The following is a 17,390-nucleotide window of genomic DNA, read 5'->3' as shown; positions in this document are numbered from 1 at the left end:
TCAGTGTGTGAGTATATTTTAGAAAATTAGCATCTGTCAACTTGAAAGAACATAAGTCAAGAAATTTTAATTTTTAGGAACATACAAAATCAGTTATCATAAACATTCAAATATTTTCCCCATGAAAAATTCACATTGTTCACTAAGAATAGCAATCAGTTCTGATGTGAAATTACACAAGTTTTACAAATTATTATTCCCATTTAGCAATTATTTCCCATTCAACATTAACAATTCCCTAGTGATAAAGCCCATATCGAGACAGATCTGAGTGAAGAATCACATTCTCTGCCCATCCTCTGCCTCCCTATTTAGTTCACTGCTGCAGAATTTGTTTCAAGCCTCCACCCACCATTCAAACCTGGTAGCTAAGTTGGGTGCAGACAAAACTGGATCAACGCTGAAGCAAATTTGATAATTTAAATTTGTTCTGAAGCACTATTTTCAATTTTTATTAACTACATTTGAATTATAAAAAATATTTTGTATTAAATGTTTTACCCTTTTAGTCTGTATCTTATTCTATGGCCCTGCAGTAAAATTTCTCCTGCTACATTGCAGCTTTTATTTCACATATGTTTTACTTACAGACTCAAAACTATTTCAGTCTAGAACCTAGTTTGCAGCCAGAGTAATCCTCATTAACTAGAAGGCACCACTTGTACATGGTAGGGACATTGATCCTTGCATGCACCCTACAAGTTTTTTCAATCATTTTATCTTGAAGATGACCAACAGAAAATGTTTGGGAGGATCTGACATCAGATTAAGATTTTGAACTGATTTCTTTATTATACCCAGATATAAGGGGAAATTGATCACCAATGTAAATCATTAATTCCTGATCAACAGTCTTATGTTACTTGTAGCAATTTAGGCAAAGAGGATTTAATTTCCGTTAGAATTGTACCTACAAATTAAGGATCTGGGAGATTCACTTTCATCTGAAAGCCTGGATAAGAATGCTGGTGTGTTTGACTTAATCCTGAAGCCTAACCCTAGTTCACAAAAATAATAAATATCAATGATTGCTTTTATATAGCTTTCCTAACTAAAGGTGTTACTAATGAATTATTTAAACTGAGGAACCTTATCCTGGTGATTGTCATTTGCTGAGCAAGAGTTGATTCTGCAATAACTTGCTGATATGACTGTGTCTGCAGCAAAGAAACCAATTTATACACCTTATCCCATCTGATCCCATAGAAAGACCAAATAAATGACAGCTCTATTTTAATGCCACATATGATGTCGCTAAATGTTCATGTTTTAAAAACTCAACTATGGATAATTTAAACCATGCAAGGGAATAAACTGCAAAATTACCCTGACAGTGCAATTTGATGTATACCACATCGAACTTTGGTTTATATCTCCATTAAAAATTTCAGAACTTGTAAAATCTACATATAGAAATTATGAAGAAGTTCAGATTTCTCTCCAGTCCTAAAGGCACAAATGAAAGCTCAATTGTAGAGTGCATCAAAATAAACCTGACAGTAAGCATGATTTAAATTGAACCAAGTATCAAACACAAGATAATTTCGATGTCTCTAATGTCTGCCTTCTCCACTTCCCGTCCACACCAGGATTGTCGATTTTGTTTTCCCAAAAATGGTTCCACCTCTCTGCTGTTGTTCATGGTTACTTTGTGACAGCATTGTCCGAGCAATTATGTCACTTCATGGAACGGAATGCCAGGCCTAATCATCGTCTTTGTTACAGTCAGTCACTGTTGTCACTTGGCAAGACATCATAAGGTGCAACGGATTTCTTCTTGTGTAAAGGCCTTTTTTTCCTCTTCTTGCCGAGCCTGGTGATTCTTCTCTTTATAATATCTAGAGGATATAATAGTTTAACTTTTGTGTATGCAAAATATTGAAATCTTTAATTCTGTATTGTGCACTCACTGAATTCAGGTTATGACCAACTAGTTTCACTCTTAAAGAAGGTGATGTGATGCGTATTTTTCAAAAAGCACTTTAACAAATCTTGCTGCAGTAAGAATGAAGAAATAGCATTTTGATTAAAGATGGACTTTAGTAATTTCATATTATTTGGCAAAAACAAAATAAGTGCCTCAGACTTGTATTGGATATTATGCCAACAAGGCATCAGGTGCAGGTCAATGATAGGTGTAAAGAACCTGGCAGACGCAGTTCATTTGCAACTATATGTGAAATATTATTGGGTGGAGGTGAGAAGGGAGGAAAGGGATAGAATTTTGAAGTGCAACAGAAAGGCTAAAATTGGCAAAGGACAAACAAAATCTGGCTGGATATTTAACTGGACTAAAAACAGCTCAAGGCAACTAGAATTCTGGTCTACATTAATATCAACACACCAAGTGATTATGTATTGATATTGATGTATTGCTTGGGTACTTAACTATAAAATAATAGAAACTATGCATAATGTGATGATGTTTGAAAAGGAAGATCAGTAGTCAAAGATAAAATCTACAGGTTGTACATCCTGACTTGCCACATTCACAACAGGTTCTTGTCATTTAAGTGTTTCCTTGCAACACAGAAAGAGACTAATTCAGCCCACCAGAACAAGCAGAAACCAATCCCATTCCTATTTTTTTTTCTTCAACCTTTTCTCCCTATGTTTCATCAACTTTCATAGATTCTGTCACCCCGCCTACACAAGCAAAAGTTTACAAGGCCAATTAACCTACCGAGGATCAAACAGAAGATCAGATCACTATTTAAATGGAGATTGATCGCAGCATGCTGCTCTGCAGATGAGTTTGGGAGTGCTTGTGCATGAATTGCAAAAGACTGGTTTGCAGGTGCAATGTTGGAATGGTGCCCTTCATTGCCAAAGGGATTGAATTTAAGAGCAGGGAGGTTATTCTGCAAATGTATGTGGAACACTGTGCAGTTCTGGTCTCCTGCGTGAGGAAAGGTATACAGTCTTTGGATGCGGTGCACCAGATTGATTCTGGTGATGAGGTTAGCTTATGAGGAAAGAGTTGACTGGGCCTATAGTGGCTGGCATTCAGAATAATCACAGGTGATTTCATAGAAACATAAAATTATGTAAGTGATGGATAAGACAGGCAGGAAATTCATTTCTACTAGTAAATGAGACTAGAACCAGGGCCCAAAGCTGGGAAGAGGAGAGAGTAAATTTAGGATGGAGATGTAGAGAAACTGCTTTTCCCAGAGAGTAGTGAATCTGGAATTCTATGCCCACAATATATATTAAATACATTTAAGACACAGTTAGATAAGATTTTTGAAATAGCAAGGGAATTAAGGGTTATGAGCAAAAGGTGGATCGTTGGAGCTGAGTCTATGACCAGATCAGCCATGATCTTCTTGAATAGCAGACCAGACTCGATTGCTCCTATTCCCTACCCAACCCTGCACATCCTTGGGATGCCACAAGAAACCGACATAATCAGAGGGAGAAGATGCAAACTTGAGACAGACACATCAGCTGTGAGGCAGAGAAAGGCACATCTTTCTGACTCTAAATTACGGTTTGCCGCTTCCTGCTTTGTTCACCGCGCTAACCAGCTCAAGGATTCACATCAATTTAAGTATTTTGTAGTTTAGTTCGAGTGCTTTTTAATCAATTATATCCCGGCAATCTCAGAAATACTGGCCGCAAGATGTCTGATTATTTATCTGCAATTCCGTTTCTTCCCAGTGCTCATCCGGGCAAAACCAAGAGATTGTGCAGCCTTTAGGGAGAAACAGTGAGCATTTCTGATCAATGACGGGTTTTTGGATTATTTGATTCAAGCAGTCTGCAATTTACACATTCACCATTTGCCCTTTTCTCTGTTGTATTTGGTTTCTTCCTTAGTGGTTGCTTTACGCCAAAATTAGTTGTTTGAAAAAATAAATATTTTTATTTGAAAAATGGTGTCATACTGGGGATGCTGCCCAGAAGAAGGCAATAGCAAACCACTTCTGTAGAAAAATTTGCCAAGAACAACATGATGGCCATGGAAAGACCATGATCACCCACGTCATATGACACGGCCCATAACAAACGAATGGATGGTGTAAATGCCTGGACAGCAAATCCGAGCAACACAATCAGGGCCAGAACAAAGGAAAATGAGAAGCTTATAGCAGGTACTGAGAACTGAAAAAGGGGAAGTGAAGAGGATGCTTAGAAAAAGAAATTTGGGCAAAATTCCAGCAACATTATAAACAAAATGCTTTGATATTTTCCATAAACTCTTCTCAGGCTTCCAGCCAGGTACAGTTATTGATTATAACTGACATTTTGATGACAAACTTTGCGGTCTTCATTAGGGACATGTCTAGCCCAGTGGTATTTAAACCCGTGTAGTCGGTCCCTCCTGATTGGTTAGTCCTCATCCAATCAGGTTTCCACTCTCCGACCTTGTTTTCAATCGAATTCCAGTTTTTTCTTAGAGCAAGACCTTCATCTTTGTTAAAATTCTTTTCCTCTAGTTTTATTTCAATGGCTTCCTTTACCAGATGATCCCAAAAGCCACTAGTGCAGCACAATAGTTTTGTGCCATTGAAGTCAATCCTATGGCCAGTGCGAATACAGTGTTCTGCTACCACTGATTTCTCTGGTAACCCAAACGGATACACCTTCTGTACTCCTTGATATGTGTTTCTACCATGCATCCCATCTGGCCAATATATACCATCATTGAAATAAAACTAGACAAAAAGAATCTTAGTAAAGACAAAGGTCACCCTAAACATTGGTTATATTGATACCTGAACCTGGCTGGAAGCCTAAGAAGAGTTTGTTATATATGCTGGGAAAGCACAGATCCTTTTTCATTTTGTATCTTTAGGGAGCTGTGTCTCAGAAAGGCAGCGTCTATTATTAAAGACCTCCAGCACCTAGGACATGCCCTTTTCACACTGTTACCATCAGGTAGGAGATACAGAAGCCTGAAGGCACACACTCAGCGATTCAGGAACAGCTTCTTCCCCTCTGCCATCCGATTCCTGAATGGACTTTGAAGCTTTGGACGCTACTTCACTTTTTTTAAATACACCGTTATTTCTGTTTTTGCACATTTTTTAAATAATCTATTCAATATATGTAATTGATTTACTTGTATATTTATTTTTTCTCTCTGCTGGATTATGTACTGCTAACAAATTTCACGTCACATGCCAGTGAATAAACCTGACTCTGAGAGATCGATAAGAGAGAGTAACACACACAAAATGCTGGGAGAACTCAGCAAGTCAGGCTGCATCTAAAGAGGGGAATACACAGTTGACATATCAAGCCAAGTCTTCAACAGGGTATGTCTCAAAACACTGACTGTTTATTCTCCTCCACAGATGCTGTCTGATCTGCTCAACTCCTCCATGTTTTGTGTGTGTTACTCATATTTCCAGCATTTGCAGAATCTTATGTTTACGACCAGAGTAGGGCTCTTTCGGGACCAAAGTGGCAATCTGTGTGAAGCCAGAGGACACAGGTCAGGTTTCTCATCTGTACTCATTAACAAAGATAACCTTGTAGATTAATAATATCCTCCTTGCTGACGATCAACACTGGCGCACCACAGGGGTCTGTGCTTAGCCCACTGCTCTACTCTCTGTATACACATGACTGTCAGGCTTGGCATAGTTCAACTACATCTGTAAGTTCGCTGACGATATAACCATTGTTGGTCAAATCTCAGGTGGTGATGACAGAGCGTACAGGAGTGAGATATGCCAACTAGTGGAATGGTGCCACAACAACCTGGCACTCAACGTCGATAAGATGAAAGAGCTGATTGTGGACTTCAGGAAGGGTAAGACAAAGGAACACATACCAATACTCAGAGGGATCAGAAGTGGAGAGAGTGAGCAGCTTCAAGTTCCTGGGTGTCAAGACCTGGTCCGAACATATCGATGTAGTTATAAAGAAGGCAAGACAGCGGTATATGTACTTTATTAGGAGTTTGAAGAGATTTGGCTTGGAAGTAGGTACAGAGGAGGTGTCAGGTAAGTTTTTGTTTACGCAGAGAGTGGTGAGTGCGTGGAATGGGCTGCCGGCGGCAGTGGTGGAGGCAGATACGATAGGATCTTTTAAGGGACTCCTGGATAGGTACATGGAGCTTAGAAAAATAGAGGGCCATGGGTAAGCCCAGGTAGTTCTAAGGTAAGGACATGTTCGGCACAGCTTTGTGGGCCGAAGGGCCTGTATTGTGCTGAAGGTTTTCTATATTTCTATGCCAACAAATACACTCAAAAACTTCTATAGTTGTACCATGGAGAGCATTCTGCAGGCTACATCACTGTCTGGTATGGAGGGGCTACTGCACAGGACCGAAAGAAGCTGCAGAAGGTTGTACATCTAGTCAGCTCAATCTTGGGCACTAGCCTACAAAGCACTCAGGAAAGCTTCAGGGAGCGGTGTCTCAGAAAGGCAGCGTCCATTATTAAGGACCTCCAGCACCCAGGGCATGCCCTTTTCTCACTGTTACCATCAGGTAGGAGGTACAGAAGCCTGAAGGCACACACTCAGCGATTCAGGAACAGCTTCCTCCCCTCTGCCATCCCATTCCTAAATGGACATTGAACCTTTGGACACTACCTCACTTTGTTTTTTTAAATATACAGTATTTCTGTTTATGCATGCTTTTTAAAAAATCTATTCAATATACATAATTGATTTACTTTATTATTGTTTTATTTTCTCTCTCTCTGCTAGATTATGTATTGCATTGAACTGCTGCTGCTAAGTTAACAAATTTCAAGTCCCATGCTGGTGATAATAAACCTGATTCTGATTCTCAATTCAGAGAGGAGATGGTAAAATTCTAAGAAGTTCAAAACGAAGGTATTTGATGTGTTAGCAGGCCCCTAAAGGGGAAAGTTCCAGAACCTAATGAGATGTATCCCAAGCAGCAATGGAAGGAAAGGGAGGATATTCCTGGTGCTCCAACTGTGATTTTTAAACCTGCTCACGCCACAGGTGAGGTGCCGGATGGCTAGAGGGCAGTAAATGTGATACCTTTATTCAAGAGCTGTCATGTAGTATAATGCTGTAGTACGGACTCAGAGCAGCAGCAAGGAGAAGACAAGTAATTACAGGTTAGCAGGTTTTTGGGGGAAAAGATTCCAAGGGACTGACTAACCTGCATCTGGAACGGTGGAGATTAACCAATAGGTCATAAACACTTCTGTTGTGGGAGATCTTGTCTGATCAATTTGTTTGGATTTTTCAGACAAACTGTACTGATGAGGGCAGTACTGCATCCATTAGCATCTGGAACAGCTTAAACTAGGCTCCCAGGTGGAGCCTTACCAGAAGTTAAGAGCCCAAGAAATCCAGAATGTTAGCAAACTAGATCCAAAGTTGGTTTGGTGATAGAAGGCAGAGAGCGGTGTTGGGAAGGGAGGAGGAAGGGGTGGGAAGAGTGTTTTTATGATTAAGAAACCTATGGTGCGCTACAGGGATTTGTAGCTGAACACTGTTATTTCCACGCATCTGCTTGCATGAGGTATGAAAAAAAAACTGGAAGATCTCCGGGGCGGTCAAGCAGCATTCATGCAGCCAAGGAGGTGCAAACCGAGTTGACCAGCCACATTGTTCCAGTTTTGTTCTTTGGTTCCAGACTCCAGTATGAGCAGTCTCTTACTTTCATAGGTGGTATGAATAGAAAGACAGCAAAATCAATGTTGTGAAAGGAATGGTGTCAGCTAAAGAATGACATTTAATTAGTAACTGAAGGTGGAAATTAATCCTAATAATTATGAGGTCATGCACTTAAGAAGAATAATAAAGCACAATGAATTACCTGGGTCTGAGGAAATAGTGAGAAATAGAGGGAACTTGGCTTTACAAGCCCAGTGCGCGCTGGAGGTGGCAGCAAAGGTAGCTGAAGTGGTTAAGGCAGCAAACAGGGATACCTGCTTTGAATATCAAAGCAAGGAGGTAATGGACAACTTTATACTTAATACTGCAGCTGGAGGTACAGTTGTGGTTGCTGCAGTATAAACGGAACTTGATGGTGCTGGAGAGATTTGAGAGATTCACCATGGGGCACAGCATTTCATTTAAGCGAAGACTGGATAGGCTGGGTTTTCCTCTGAGAACAGTTTAGAGGAACTTCTGTGGAAATTCCACCCTGGGGGCTGATAGAATTTGGAAAACACTGTGAGTAATCCCACAATATTTAAGTGACTAGATGAGCATTTGAACAACCATAGTCTTGAATGGGTTAGACAGCATGGACCAACTGCTGGTAAATGAGACTTGTATAGATAGGTACTGGTCAGTCTGGCATTTGAACCTTCTCCCCATTTAGATAATAGTCCCCATTATTGTTCCTTTTACCCAAATGCATTATCATACATTTCCCAACACTGTATTCCATCTGCCACTTTGTTTTTGCCCATTCTTCCAATTTGTCCAAGTCCTGCTGCAATCACATTGTTTCCCCAGCACTACCGTCCGCCCAACACATCTTCGTATCATCCATAAACTTTCCAGAGAGCCATCTATTCCAATATCTAAATCACTGATGAACAAGGTGAAAAGCAGCGGTCCCAGTACTGACCCGTGAGGAACACCACAAATCACCGGCAGCCAACCAGAAAAGGCCTCTTTTATTCCCACTCGCTGTCAGCCATTCCACTGTCCATGCCAGTACTGTTCCTGTAACGCCATAGTATTTTATCTTGTTAAGCAGCCTCACGTGTGGCACCTTATCAAGCGCCTTCTGAAAAGGGGGCTGGGATTTGGCTGAGCTGGATAAGATGCTTGCCCCAATGTGAAAATCCAGATTAACCTGGAAAAGATGTTGGGTTTGAGGATACAAGGTACAGCCTACAGTTTTCCCCAACAAGTAGTTGGACTTTTGTATCTCATTCATTTAAGATTCCATGATTTGCAAAGTTAGAGACACAAACACAACAGATTTTGAAGGTGCTGGACAGCCAGAGTCACACACAAAATGGTGGAGGAACTCAGCAGGTCAGGCACCAGACGACATTTTCAGGCCAAGACCCCTCATCAGGACTGGAAAGGAAGGAGTGAAAAACCAGGAATAAGGCAGAAAAGAGGAAAGAACACAAGCTGATAGGTGAAACCAGGTGTGAGAGAAGGTGGGCGAGAGGGAGGTACGAAGTAAGAAGCTGGGAGGTGATAGGTGGAAGAGGTAAAGGGCTGAAAAAGAAGGAATCTACCAGAGCACAGTAGACCATGGGAGAAAGGGGAGCAACAGGGGTACCAGAGGGAGATGACTGGCAGGTGAGAAGGGTTAAGGGGAAAGCCAGAATAGGGAATGGGAAAAAAAGGAGTGAAAAATTACCAGAAGTTAGAGAAATTGCCATTCAAGTCATCATGGAGACTGCTCAGCTGGGATCTGAGGTGTTGCTTCTCAAACCTGAGAGTGGCTTCATCATGGCAGTAGTTTAGATCATGGACCAATGTGTCAGAATGAGAATAGAAGTCAAATTGAAATGAGTGGCCACTGGGAAATCCCACTTTTTTTATGGGAGGAGGAAGCAAGGTGTTTAATGAAGGGGGTCTCCGTAATCTCTGTTGGGCCTCACCAATGTTGAGGAGGCTGTACCAAGAGCACAGGATACTGTAGATAACCCCAACAGACTCGCAGGTGAAGTGTTACCTCACCTGGAAGGACTGGTTGTGGCGAGGGAGGAGGTAAGTGGGCAGGTGTAGCACTTTTGCCGCTTGCAAGGGTAAGCGCCAGGAGAAAGATCAGTGGAGAAGGATAAGGGAGCTGAGTGGAGGGCAGAAGTTACAGCTAATAATGTGCTGGATACAGAGGCTCATGGTGTGGTAGGGAAGGACAAGAGCAACTGAAAAAGGGGTGAGGGCAGAACTGCAGGAAATGGAGATGTCAATGAGGGCAACATTAATAGTAGTGGAAGTAGTAGGGACAAAAGTCTGGAAAATGGCAAGGGTTTCCAAGGATGGAAAAACAATAGGGACAGCATTTCCAAGGAGAGTCCTAGGTTGAAAGCTTGGCAGACTCTGTACATTGGCTAGCATAGGCTGTGAGGAAGGGGAACAGAATTAAGACTGACAGCACTGAAGGCTGGCTATTGTACAAACTCCACACAGACATAATCGGGACTGAAGTCTTCATTGTAGCAGCAGTTCTATCTACTGTGCCCTCTGACAACCACTAGCTGACAATGATTCAAAATGCACACACAACACCACCATGGGAAAAGCTGCAAATCAATTATCTCCAGGAGTTGGCTTTTTTAATTGCTCTCCCATTCCAAATTCACCATTCGCAGCTTGTGGCTGGAAAACTATTAAAGAGGTTCACCTGCTACATTTTCCTTCCCCTCGACGGCCGGAACCGGTGCCCAATACAGGCTGTTGCTCTTCACGAACTTTTTGTACAGCCCCGTGTACAAGACTCCCAGTGTAAGGAACACAAAGAGGAAAGTGAGGGCTGCAGCTGCCCAGGCCGCCTCCTCCGTCCGCGGCGTGGGCACGTATTTCACCTTGTCTTCAGCAGCTGCCTTCAAGTCATTTGAATCTGCACCTCTGGAGCCAACCCGGGCATTTGGCAGCACGCCATCACATTTGCATTTAATGCTTCCAGACTCCACAGGTGCTGTGCCATTGTGGATAGTCAATGTTACATTTACCCCCATCTCCCCTTTCTGCAGTATTCCCTCACTAACTGCCTCTCCAGTGGCACTTTTATTAGAATCCCCATTTTCCTTCCCTCTGTCATTTTTGGAAGAGATGTGTGTATTCTGTAGGAGCTGCAGAGGTTTCATACTTTGTCCGCTAACAGAGGTCCCGTTCTTACTCACTTGACCTCGATTCCCACTGAGCCTACTGTTGACTCCAACAGATATGGTTTCAGTTATTTTACCCATCTCCTGCTCCTTCATGGCAGGGGTCCCAAGCCGCTGGTTGGTTTTGTCAATAATCTGTTCACCTTTCTCAGTTTCTCCTTGTTGATCACGAGTCCAATCAGCTTTCGATGAAGACGCTGAACGGTTGTGCTTAGAATCTGGCTCTTTAGCAGCCAAGTTACTCGTTTTCACAAGGTCAGCCGTACGGTTGCTCAGAAAAGCACGTGAATGGGTCTGGCTGGAGTCTTTTAACATAGACATAGCAAATTTGGACTCATTTCCCATTCTGGTCTGTCTCTCTCCAATGTCATAGCTTCCCTTTGTCTTCTGAGTTACACTAGCTCTCTCCAGGTTGTTCTCCAAATCCCTGGCAATTGTTACCACTGCTTGGCTGGTTGGTACTGTTGCAACATATGTCTTAGCTTTGATCTTTTCACTGACTGGAGCAGATTCCTGGGGACTTCTTTTCCTTCTCCTCCTCAAAATTACATGCCTGGCAGACTGACGTCTCATCATGCGATCTCTAACTTTATCCCATTTTGATAACGTTGATTGAAGATCCCTCTTCCTGAAGTAGTGTTGCAGTTTCTACCCAAGAAAAAATGCAAAGATCTTATTCAAATGACTTTAAAATACAGGCATTTGAGTAACCCTTACAAAGTTCACAAATCACCACCCAAATGTTTGCGATACAGAATAAGGTTTGCTCAGGGAATTTGTTTTTTTTTCCCCCTCCAATTCCCATTCTTGATCCGCGTGCAAATGATACAGCTTTGTGTTATGGAAAATTGCTAAGTGGACTTCTCGATGAAAAATGCTTCATTAAGGATTCCCATCACCCAGGAGCTGGTCTCTTTTCATAGCTACCATCATGGAGGAGGGAGAGAAGCCTGGAGACAGGCTCAATGTTTCAGCAACAGCTTCTGCCCCTTTGCCATCAGACTTTTAAATCCATCCACGCACACTGCCTCAGATTTTTTTTAGCTCTCTTTTTGCACAACTTACTGTGCAGAAGGCTTAGGCACATGTAAAAATAAAATCTAAAGCAAAGACACTTTTAAAAATAACTAAGTGAAAAGTTTCCAAATATCAGAAAGTTTACTATAAAGAGCAGTAAACAGTAAAAAAAAACTAAATCAAATCAATATTTGGTGTGACCACCCTTTGCATCAACTCCCAAACTGCATCAATTTTGGAGGAGGAGGGGAAGATGGCAGCGTGCGCGGTCACTTCGATGGTGATGTCTGTTACCTGTCACGTAGGGGACCGTGCACAATTCTGATTTGATGGAGACGGATGTGAGAGTACGGAGGAATATCTGGAAAACTTCTGAAATGCCCACTTCGCTGCCGCTGCTACTGTGTGTTAACCAGAATTTCCGGAGCAGAGGGCCCCGAAATCATAGAAACATAGAAAATAGGTGCAGGAGTAGGCCATTCGGCCCTTCGAGCCTGCACCGCCATTTATTATGATCATGGCTGATCATCCAACTCAGAACCCAGCCTTCCCTCCATACCCCCTGACCCCTGTAGCCACAAGGGCCATATCTAACTCCCTCTTAAACATAGCCAATGAACTGGCCTCAACAGTTTGCTGTGGCAGAGAATTCCACAGATTCACCACTCTCTGTGTGAAGAAGTTTTTCCTAATCCCGGTCCCAAAAGGCTTCCCCTCTATCCTCAAACTGTGACCCCTCATTCTGGAACTCCCCAACATCGGGAACAATCTTCCCGCATCTAGCCTGTCCAATCCCTTTAGGATCTTATACGGCTTTGCTTGTTTCAGTAGCCGGGGTGAGGTCGAAGGTGCTCGGCAGAGGATGGCACTCAGGAGGCTGTATTGGAGAGGCTGGTCGGAAGCTTGAAGTTTTCGGACGGATGGACTCAGTGTCGGCTGTGGTCGGCTGCTTCCAAGGTATCGGCAAGTTGACAGTGCCTGGAGGTTTATGGCAGGGAGTTTCTCCCTTTTGCCACCTGCTATCGGGGACTCGGGAGTCAATCGACTCGCGGACTTTTGAGACTTTATTTACCGTGCCCATGGTTTGTTCTTCATCAAGCTATGGTATTGCTTTGCACTGCTGTAACTATATGTTATAATTATGTGGTTCTGTCAGTGTTTGTCTTTGGTTTATCCTGTTTTTTGTGATATCAATCCGGAGAAACATTGTATCATTTCTTAATGTATGTATGCATTTCTAAATGACAATAAAAGAGGACTGAGTGTTCTCATAATCTAAATTTCTCTTAGGTACACTGTCATGTAAACAACAGGAATTCTGCAGATGCTGGAAATTCAAGCAAAACACATCAAAGTTGCTGGTGAACGCAGCAGGCCAGGCAGCATCTGTAGGAAGAGGTGCTGTCGACGTTTCAGGCCGAGACCCTTCGTCAGGACTAACTGAAGGAAGAGTGAGTAAGGGATTTGAAAGTTGGAGGGGGAGGGGGAGATCCAAAATGATAGGAGAAGACAGGAGGGGGAGGGATGGAGCCAAGAGCTGGACAGGTGATAGGCAAAAGGGGATACCAGAGGATCATGGGACAGGAGGTCCGGGAAGAAAGACGGGGGGGGACCCAGAGGATGGGCAAGAGGTATATTCCGAGGGACAGAGGGAGAAAAAGGAGAGTGAGAGAAAGAATCTGTGTATAAAAATAAGTAACAGATGGGGTACGAGGGGAAGGTGGGGCCTAGCGGAAGTTAGAGAAGTCGATGTTCATGCCTTCAGGTTGGAGGCTACCCAGACGGAATATAAGGTGTTGTTCCTCCAACCTGAGTGTGGCTTCATCTTTACAGTAGAGGAGGCCGTGGATAGACATGTCAGAATGGAAATGGGATGTGGAATTAAAATGTGTGGTCACTGGAAGATCCTGCTTTCTCTGGCGGACAGAGCGTAGGTGTTCAGCAAAATGATCTCCCAGTCTGCGTCGGGTCTCACCAATATATAAAAGGCCACATCGGGAGCACCAGACGCAGTATATCACCCCAGTCGACTCACAGGTGAAGTGTCGCCTCACCTGGAAGGACTGTCTGGGGCCCTGAATGGTGGTAAGGGAGGAAGTGTAAGGGCATGTGTAGCACTTGTTCCACTTACATGGATAAGTGCCAGGAGGGAGATCAGTGGGGAGGGATGGGGGGGACGAATGGACAAGGGAGTTGTGTAGGGAGCGATCCCTGCGGAATGCAGAGGGGGGGGGAGGGAAAGATGTGCTTAGTGGTGGGATCCCGTTGGAGGTGGCGGAAGTTACGGAGAATAATATGTTGGACCCGGAGGCTGGTGGGGTGGTAGGTGAGGACCAGGGGAACCCTATCCCTAGTGGGGTGGCAGGAGGATGGAGTGAGAGCAGATGTACGTGAAATGGGGGAGATGCGTTTAAGAGCAGAGTTGATAGTGGAGGAAGGGAAGCCTCTTTCTTTAAAAAAGGAAGACATCTCCCTCGTCCTAGAATGAAAAGCCTCATCCTGAGAGCAGATGCGGCAGAGACGGAGGAATTGCGAGAAGGGGATGGCGTTTTTGCAAGAGACAGGGTGAGAAGAGGAATAGTCCAGATAGCTGTGAGAGTCAGTAGGCTTATAGTAGACATCAGTGGATAAGCTGTCTCCAGAGACAGAGACAGAAAGATCTAGGAAGGGGAGGGAGGTGTCGTAAATGGACCAGGTAAACTTGAGGGCAGGGTGAAAGTTGGAGGCAAAGTTAATAAAGTCAACGAGTTCTGCATGCGTGCAGGAAGCAGCGCCAATGCGGTTGTCGATGTAGCGAAGGAAAAGTGGGGGACAGATACCAGAATAGGCACGGAACATAGATTGTTCCACAAACCCAACAAAAAGGCAGGCATAGCTAGGACCCATACGGGTGCCCATAGCTACACGTTTAGTTTGGAGGAAGTGGGAGGAGCCAAAGGAGAAATTATTAAGAGTAAGGACTAATTCCGCTAGACGGAGCAGAGTGGTGGTAGAGGGGAACTGATTAGGTCTGGAATCCAAAAAGGAGCGTAGAGCTTTGAGACCTTCCTGATGGGGGATGGAAGTATATAAGGACTGGACATCCATAGTTGAAAATAAAGCGGTGGGGGCCAGGGAACTTCCTACAGATGCTGCTTGGCCTGCTGCGTTCACCAGCAACTTTGATGTGTGTTACACTGTCATGTAGGCTGTTTTTCAGAAAAAAAATTAAAAATCAAAATCAGCTGATTGGAGAACTTGCCACAGTTCTTCTGCACTTTTGCCATCTCAGTTACTTCTGTCTCTCTAGATATAGTCCCATACCATCAGAAACCATTAAAAAATCTAGCCTGCCCAAGACTTTTGCACAGTACAGTGTTTAAATATATCTGTAGTCTATAGTTTTCTATTATGTCCTGCTGCTACAAAACAACAAATTTCACAACTTATGCTGGTGACATTACTGGTGATTCTGAACACTTCCCCCTGCCCTATAAAGTGGGGTGACTCGTAGCTCGTCATTGGACAACATTAGCCAAGTTGCCATTATTACACTGCTTTTTATGAGCAGATGTTACTACTAATCAAGGCAATGTGGACTGCTGGTCATTCTGTGGACAGGTAATGCAAGCCTTTTTCCTCCCATTTTCTACAAGGATCTGTAGCTAATTGTTGCCTTGGTTATACAGTACAGACCTGGGATCTGTTCTACATAGCCAAGTGCTACTATAGTGAGAGTAACCACCATGACTTTCCAGAGATTCATCAAGTTAGGGAGCAGCATCTATGAATCTAATTTCCACAGGAAACATCTTGTTTACAGGCCAAAGAATGGTGAAAACTCCAAATGAACTGTACGTTTGGGAGAAGTGAAAGCTGACAATGGGGCTTGGCCGTCACTCGCTTCTAAGACTCAGTTCCCAAGCTGGGCTGAATTCAGGGCCAGCAGGAGCAGTACAACACCTCATCCCACGTGGCTCCAGGAATCCAGCTTCAGCCCTGACCTGGTAATGCTCAGAATCAAGTTCATGAGCACCGATTCAAATGGCGTGAGACGTGTTGTTTTGCAGAAGTACAGTGCCAAGACATAAAACTACTACACATTACAAAATAAATAGTGCAGAGAAAAGAACCAGTAGGGGACTTCCGGTAGCGCTCATGGAGTGAAGTCGCGTTCTTGACTCGCTCCATTACCTCGAGTTTTTTTCTCTATGGTCAGCTATACTTTAATTAACCATCAAGGCATCAATTCTTACAATACTTTGAATTAAACTGAATTCTCCGACAACTGGATGGAACTTAGATCTGCTATGTCTAAGAACGGGAAAGACGGCAAGGATGGTAAACCTCCGGTTAAACCGAAAGGTACGGATCTCCCCCCGACTGAATCACCGGTGACTTTGAAAGCTATATCGGACTTAATTCAGAGGGAAATTTCAACCTCTGTTAGGGAGATGATTCGTACGGAGATTGCAGGCCCTGTTAAAGACCTGATTCTTACGGAAATCTCAACTAATCTCCAGAAAATTGCCGATTCAATTGATAAGATGCAAACATTTATTGCGGAACATCAGTCGGCTATATCTGATCTTCAAAAATTCACGCAACAAAGTGAGCTTAAGATGGGGAAAATCGAAGAAACAATTAAGGTAATGAAGAAGAAACTTGACTTTCTGACTTTTAAAAACTCTGACTTGGAATCTAGAATGCGACGGCAGAATTTACGAATGATCGGGGTGAGGGAAGCTGTAGAATCTAACAACCCCATGAAGTATTTTTCTCAACTTTTAAAAGATGCATTCCCTACTGTATTTCCTGACCAACCACCGCTACTGGATCGTGTTCACAGAATCCCATCATACTCGTCTAGGTCAGATAGACCTAGGCATGTTATCTTACGTTTTCATTACTTTCAAGACAAGGAGAGACTGTTTCGATTTGCTCGATCTAAAGGTTTCATTGATTTTTCGGATCTTAAGTTCCGATTCGTGGAAGATTTCAGTAAACCAATCTGGGACCAACGGGTTCGTTACAGATCCGTGATGTCGGAATTCTATAAGATGGATTTAAGACCAGCGCTGCTGTACCCTGCACGTCTAAGGATTCGCATGTCAGATGGAGCCCTTCGTTTTTTTGATTCTCCATCGGATGCCCAGTTATCTGGATCAACTTTCATCTTCAACATCTTAATTGCTTTTTTTTAAATTATCTCCGTTGATCGGAGGCTGTGAATTGGCTGGTTTTAACTTTTTCGTGCCCTATTTGGGCAGAAAAGTTTATTTTTGATTTCTTAATATGGTTGCTAAACTTTCTTTTTAACTGCGTCATTTCTTTCCTTTCCCAGGGGATTCTGGGTGGTTACTTCCTTTTTGTCATTTTACGTATTTCCTGTGTGGCCTTAAATTTTGTAGTTTTTTTTAATTTTATTTTGTTTTGCTTTTTATAACCACTCTATGTCAATAATCTTATTTTTTCTTGTTGCGGTGTAGGTTTATTGTGGTTTTTTTTTAAATATATATTTTCTGGCTTTTGTTCTGTTCTGTGTGTATTTTAATTGAGCTACTTTTTTTTTACTTTTTTACTGTTTTACAATTAGCTGATCTTTTTCATATTTATACCTTGTTTTTCAGGGAGCGTATACCGGAAGTC

At 42.8% G+C, this 17,390-nt stretch overlaps 1 protein-coding gene across 1 annotated transcript in view; it reads right to left on the bottom strand.

The window, feature by feature from the left end:
- tp53i13 (tumor protein p53 inducible protein 13) overlaps positions 1 to 17,390 on the bottom strand; it is a 41,149-nt gene continuing 23,759 nt past the window's right edge. Inside the window, exons 8-9 of the mRNA XM_063031905.1 lie at positions 10,262 to 11,393; positions 1 to 1,838 (exon numbers count right to left, since the gene is read on the bottom strand). Coding sequence (XP_062887975.1) covers positions 1,726 to 1,838; positions 10,262 to 11,393 — 1,245 coding nt within the window. The 3' untranslated portion in view covers positions 1 to 1,725. The remainder of the gene's footprint in view (positions 1,839 to 10,261; positions 11,394 to 17,390) is intronic.

The sequence above is a fragment of the Mobula hypostoma genome, chromosome 23 (assembly GCF_963921235.1).
Source record: "Mobula hypostoma chromosome 23, sMobHyp1.1, whole genome shotgun sequence".
Classification (NCBI taxonomy): domain Eukaryota; kingdom Metazoa; phylum Chordata; class Chondrichthyes; order Myliobatiformes; family Myliobatidae; genus Mobula; species Mobula hypostoma.
The sequence above is the reverse complement of the archived record's forward strand: the minus strand, read 5'-3'. Positions and strand labels throughout refer to the sequence as shown.